The sequence below is a fragment of the Anneissia japonica genome, unplaced genomic scaffold, assembly GCF_011630105.1.
Source record: "Anneissia japonica isolate Jap-2015-1 unplaced genomic scaffold, ASM1163010v1 scaffold288284_len1145801_cov181, whole genome shotgun sequence".
NCBI lineage: Eukaryota > Metazoa > Echinodermata > Crinoidea > Comatulida > Comatulidae > Anneissia > Anneissia japonica.
This window is the reverse complement of record NW_022712730.1, coordinates 156,795-163,448: the sequence shown is the minus strand read 5'-3', so window position 1 is coordinate 163,448 and position 6,654 is coordinate 156,795. Positions and strand designations below refer to the sequence as shown.

General features: G+C 36.3%; 1 protein-coding gene and 1 long non-coding RNA gene across 2 annotated transcripts in view; both read right to left on the bottom strand.

The window, feature by feature from the left end:
• Positions 1 to 1,632, bottom strand: part of LOC117108159 (neurexin-4-like) — a 5,039-nt gene extending 3,407 nt beyond the window's left edge. Inside the window, exons 1-2 of the mRNA XM_033250115.1 lie at positions 1,518 to 1,632; positions 17 to 171 (exon numbers count right to left, since the gene is read on the bottom strand). Of these exons, the coding sequence (XP_033106006.1) occupies positions 17 to 171; positions 1,518 to 1,539 (177 nt within the window). The 5' untranslated portion in view covers positions 1,540 to 1,632. The remainder of the gene's footprint in view (positions 1 to 16; positions 172 to 1,517) is intronic.
• Positions 1,633 to 1,638: 6 nt separating this feature from the next.
• Positions 1,639 to 3,589, bottom strand: LOC117108158. The gene is made up of 5 exons (XR_004445337.1): positions 3,556 to 3,589; positions 2,910 to 2,982; positions 2,414 to 2,440; positions 2,085 to 2,111; positions 1,639 to 1,654 (listed from the first exon to the last, which is right to left on the bottom strand). It is a non-coding gene; the product is annotated as an uncharacterized LOC117108158 (long non-coding RNA).
• Between the last annotated feature and the right edge of the window lie 3,065 nt (positions 3,590 to 6,654).

The following is a 6,654-nucleotide window of genomic DNA, read 5'->3' as shown; positions in this document are numbered from 1 at the left end:
ACGACAAAATGCTAACCTTAATAAATTGTCTACATGAAGATGATACGTTTTTGACAGCTGCTATCTGTTCTGACGTGAGGTCATAGGTGATATTAACTTGGAATGTGGCGTGCTCCTCGGCGTTGTTCACATTTCCATCTTCCTCCTTATCGTGATGAATTGTTGAATAACCTTGAATTAAAAGATTATTTTATTATAAAGGCTCTTTAATCAAATGGCAAGATGGATAAAAAGGAACACTTTAAAAATTTCTAGCGTTTAGTTCTTTTTATATTCTATTATTTTAATATAGGCATAACCCAAGAAAAAACAAGAATGAAGGAATTTCATGTAGCGTTTCTATGGAAACCAGGCTTTAGACATTGATATTATAGTATCAAGGTGCACTTATATTCATGAGCGTTTCTCACTTATCATGACTAAAAATAAAAAAGTATCGGTCTACCATCAGCCTGGTGTGTCTAGACATTGGCACATCAGATCTAATATATTTTATCTACTATCTATCCATATATTTTCTATCAACTGAATTTCATGTAGCGTTTCTATGGAAACCAGGCTTTAGACATTGATATTATAGTATCAAGGTGCACTTGTATTCATGAGCGTTTCTCACTTATCATGACTAAAAATAAAAAAGTATCGGTCTACCATCAGCCTGGTGTGTCTAGCTGTACTTTAAAATTTCTAAGTAATTGCTGCGAAGCAGCCAATTCATATTATTGGCAGCAATTTGACCTCTGAAAGGTCATTTTTTGTCAAAAAACGAGTGCCTAAGACGACTGAAAAGCGGAGTTTCCCTCTTTCGTTCTGCCGGGTAAAATCAATTACTTTAGGCGACGTTTGTAGACTAACCTACTCGTACCAACGTCCGCATGTCGCGCTAGCCTTATCCTACTCTAGGCCTAGACTTAGGATGGTATAGGCCTAGCCTTGAAGGGACGAAGGTCCCAATGAAAAACAACGTCGCTCTTTGATAGCTAACATTGTCTATTTAACATCACAATAATTCATTATTAGACCAAAGACCTATAGTTGTTTTTTGAATTGTACTCCACAAATCTTAGCCGATACCTCGCACAACTGGCTAACGTATCTATCTATTGTCGTGACGTCATGCAGTCTTCAAAATAAAAATTGTAACCTTTGGTAATCAACTACATTTTCCACATACATAGACATTTTTGAAACTTTATTAAAAAAAAACCTAAACCATAATTCACCACACTATAGACACTTTTTGACAAAAATGAAAAATTACGACTTTGTTACCCAATGAGAGGTGTACTAATATAGACAATGGGTCGTGTCTCATATTATTTGTTATAGTTTTATTATTCATTATTTTCACTTGACTCGCATAAATAATTTTGTTCGAAGAACATTTATATGCAGTTCTACTTCGCAGCACTTCACTTGCAATTTGCAATTTCTAGTATTGTATGGTAAATTGATATAAACTTGTTCTTTGTCGACTAAGTTCAAACTAAGTTCACAAAACGTAAGAATCAACGTACCCATTTTCAAATCTGATGTCATATCACATACAACCGAGAATGGATCCAATCCAGTATTCGGACCATCGGGATCAATCGTATAAACACCATTAAAATTAACACCAGCCTTTTTGAGAGCATCTGTACTCCCTGTTCACCTACAAGAGGAGAATAATTAATAGTGTATATGATAAGGCTGCATTAGAACTTGCATGTTGTAGGTAGGTTTCATTAAACAATGTAGTAAAGTGCATGTATCGCATGATACAAGGCCTCTGTCAAATACGCTCTTATTTGATAGGCTACAAGTTCCAGTGTAGTGTGTATCCCTTAAAGATATTGTTATAGAAAATGAAGTGTTTCAATTAAGCTACCCACTCCACTCCCAAAAGCCTCATAACGTAGCCGGGGATAAATTATCAAAGACGAAATGTCCCAGTGGCGCTTTCAAATTAATACAAATTAATATAAGAATCCTGAGATTTTAATATATTACGTAGATTTTAATAAATCATGTGGTTTTGCTAGAAATTAATATTTCAACATTCTAAATTATTGGTAAAAAATTGATATAGATTTTCACCATACCTGTCTTTCCAATAGGTCCCCTTTCACCTGCAATGATTAAAGTTTAACAACCGTCATATTTATAATATCTATTTATAATAATAGTAAATAATGAATTGTTTCAAATGATGCTATCCACCCCAAGCCTCATAAAGCATCGGGGGCTAAATTTACCAAAGATTTCGGACAAATCTACAACGAAACACACGTAGTCAAGTTGGTTATGGCGTCTTCAAAATAATATACAAAACTGTAAATTTTAAACTATCCTGGTTATGGAGATTTAGCTCAAAAATATATTTTAACAATCTAAATTATTGATACAAAAAAGACATAAATTATCACCGTACCTTTCATTCCAATCGGCCCCCTTTCACCTGTAATAATTAAAATTTAATCATTAGGGTAAATTGTATATTTTGTATTTATATTTCAAATAATAATGAATATAACAATTATTAATGCTTCGTTTGATTTTGTCATATTACACATAAATATGGGCATATCACATTTATTTTTCACATAATGTGTAATGTGGGCAGACCTGAAGTCACAGGGGCGGATCCAGAGATTTTCTGACGGGGGGGGGGGGGGGGGTCACAATATGAAGTTCACGCCGCCACGCCCATCTCAGCCCATAGATAAGGGGTAAATAATCGAGCTCTCCTTTCGCCCACTGCTATATTTCCACTGAACCCATGTGTGCACTCCTTTTTTTTTGCTCTTTCCTGTATTCTCAAATTTGTCACCCTTTTTTATGTTTCGGCTTGATTGAGGGAGGGAGCACGGGCCCTCATCCCCTCCCCTCCCCCCGCTGGATCTGCAACGGAATCAAATCAAACTTACACTGAATTTCACAGCTAGGCTTATCATCTGTCAGCGACGATGCTTCAGGTTTGCTTGTCTCGTGACCTAGCGTCTGGAAATCAGAATGTGTTAAATTTCTTTTTAAAGTATATCATTTTTAACTAGGCCATTGATCCAATCTAGATTCATGTGCATACAGAATGACTGCCTAATATTGATAAGCAAGTGCCCTTTAAGATAGCCATACTCCAAGTATCGAAATGCACGCCATTGTGCCGGGATTCAATATTTTGACATAATTAATGTCGAAATATTGAATCCCGACACGATGGCGTGCATTTCGATACTTGGAGTATGTATTATACTATCTTTAAATTTGAGATTAATCAGTGGACCATTCAAGTGCCCTTTATTGTCAAAAATGTTTATGAAAAAAAAAAGAAGATAGTATGTAATTTAATATAGTAATATTGGGGCATGGGGAAAATTAATTAGATTTTATTTGCACAACGTAGGTCTATCATCACGATTGAACAAAACTCAACGTTCTCGCATGCGCAGATATGACTTCTTAAGTGACGTCATTACGTTTTATGTCCTACTGCGCAGTGCAATCGAGAGCTTCTTATTATCTCCTTCCGACGAATTTAATGGGAAAATAAAATGGACCTGTTTGTATTCCTACCGGAAGTCCTTTCAGCTTGTTATCGATTTGTTGGATCAGCTTGATGTCGATTTGCTGGAACTTGAAAATTACAGACGAACACAACAAAAGCAGTCCAACAACAACAATGAAGTTGAAAATTGACTGCAGGGAGATACCACAACATAATCTCTGAGTTTTCTTCTGGTTGCCTTCCTCTAAAATCATTTCGTCCATATCTATAAATGGAACATAACAAGTTAATTCACATCATATAAGGAGGAGGTGGAGAAGAAGAAACATTATAGCCTAGACACTAAACACTATTCCAGACAATAACAAGCTATACACAGCCGTGGATCTAAATAAATTATATATTTTTAAAAAGCCGTTTCTGTCAAATTATATATTTATACCTACCGTCAGTAGCGCATATCTAGCGGGGTGCCTGAGCAGCAAGGAAGGAGGAGGGGGAGAAAAACTCGCCTTCAGTGACCCCGTCCATACGACATGTTCGATGCAAAACAAATTACGCTAAATAATTCACCTACACCATATTTTGTTACAATGAGGCTTGATCTGCCATATTAACGTGATATTCTACACTTCAAAAGGTTGGGCAGCACTACCTTGCGGGTGTTCGTTTTGTCTCAAGGCATTATAATAAAATGAAATTGAAAGAAGTTTCTGAATATTCAGAAGCCTTTAAGTGGAGTTGGTTGGATTAACCCATAATACTTTAAGGCACAGCTACCGCCACCCCAGTCTGCCCCAAACGGTCTGCTTGGGCAAACATTCTTTGATCTTTCCCCCATCTTTTCTAATTAGCGACCCAGGCATGGGCAGGGCAGCCAGTGCGAAGCATTGGGCCCGGGGTTAACATGCTTAATAGGCATAAGAATTGTAATTAAATAGGGCCTATAAATGTTTCCTACTTAATTTTTAAAAAGAAAAACAAACAGCTAGCGACTGCTGCTGTGGTTGCACCGGCCCTCTTTCTTGTTTGTTATTTTTGTTCATCTTTTCCATACATATTCCTATTTTCAAGTTTATTTGGAGAAAGAAAAAAAAAGAACTTTACCTGAAGTGGTTAAAAAGATCACTCGAAGATGATTTGATGCTTAGGCTACTTCAATGCAATCTCAATGAGCGCTAGTTTCCAAAAGACTTATATTGCATTTATGCGTTTGAGGTAGGTGAGGACGTTTCTGGCTGGTACCTACGGAAACACTCGTATCTTTTCACTTCCTTATTGAGTGTTACAATTAACATTAGTTGAAATGGGTGACCTGGAATAAGGCTTATCCCAACACCACTATAGTTATTCTAAAAATAACAATGTTCCTGTACAGTAGGCCTAATACCTAAAACGAATAGGCCCTATCCTACAAATTCATTGCCGTTAAATCTAAATTTCCACTCATATCGTCAAAACATTTTGTAGCCATAGAACAACTTTTTGATAAGCAGGCATGAAAATGTCATCCTTTTAATTAGGAAAGACTTTTGTTAAATGTATTGACAGCAGCGCGGGAACAATTTTTATGTACACTATGCAATGATATTTCTAAATTTTGAATATTCTAATTGTGTGTACTATGTACTGTATTTTCATTATATTTTTTATATAATCGATATCATGTTTTTTCCGTCCCTTTTTGTAATGTTTTTATATGCAACATAGGCCTATCTTTAAAATGTTTAAAATTTTCAGTTTAATTTGTTTTACTGGCCTATCTGTTAATACTTTCTGATAATGTTTGAAATAAAATAAAATAAGGGGGACACTCACTACGTCGGTCGTACGACGAATCCAACTCATCTCCCTGTGAGTGCTACACGACGCGACGCCGCCGTCTGCTGATTTTCGGTGGCACTCTGAACGGATCGTCATTAACAACGATCCGTCGCACGCGCGTCGGCGTTGGGCTCTTGACGTGCAGTGGGTACCCGGCTTAACTTGTTTTATAAGGTTATACTTTAATGGATGTAATATAAGTTGTATCAAAATAACATGAAAAGAACAAGAGTGCTACAATTTTTTAAAGTTTTCTCATTTACTGCTTACAAAATAAACTAAGTAAGATCAAGGTAAAAACCGTTAGAACATTAATGTTAGTCATTTTTAAGCAAGGGTGGTGCCAGGATTTGCCAAACGAGGGTGGGGATCTAAGTCTCTGAAAGGGTAGGGGTGACGTCCCAGACGAGAGTGAAGTGGGCGTTTGTCGGGCGTCGTTCAACATTTTTGGAAGTGGTGAGCTTTACGAAACTATGGCAATTTAGGGATTTGAAAGGTGTAATCAATTTTAGAGTTCCATAATAATATCTAATAAATACGTTTAATTTTATTCTCCCTAAAGAGTTGTGGTTATTCTCTCCGACGGGGGACGCGGGATCCCCGCCCCCATTGCTACAGTACATGACCAGTTTAATGTTTTATGATCAATCACAACTGCCTATAAATATTATTTTACAATTAAGCTATATATAACTAAAATTAACGATATTTAAACAAGGATTTTAAAATTGGCATAAATTGACAATTAGAAGTTCATTCTTAAACATTATTTATTTATTTATTTTCATTATTTTATTTATATATTTATTTTATTCTATTTTATTTATTTTATTTATTGGGGCTGAGGGGGATAGTTAAGAAAGGGGCCAAGCTCGATTAGACTTGTCTATTTCTTGGCTCCTATTGTATACCAGTTGTTTGTTTTTTGCGTATACAATAAAGAAAGAAAGTAAAGTAAAGTAAAATGTACTGGTGTTTACAAGACTTCTGTAATACCATAAAACCTCGAATTGAAACCCTGGGTTTTTACTTTTTTTAAATTATTTATTTAATTTGTTTTTTTTTTTAACCTTTGGATGCACTTCTTTTCAAGTCTACTTTTCAAAGTAAAGAGGGGGCTTCTCAGGGGCGGATCCAAAAATGTCCAAAAGGGGGAGGGGCGGAAGAGGGACCGAAAGTTAGGCCGATTGAGACAAAAATGTCGTAGGGGGGTCCAAGGGGCATGCCCCCACGAATTGTTTGTATTCTAGACGCCTAAACATAACATTTAAGGCATTCTTTTCCTCCCTTTTTTTTTTCTTTATTTACTTCCCAAAAGGGGGGGGGGGGCCCCGGGCCCCCCC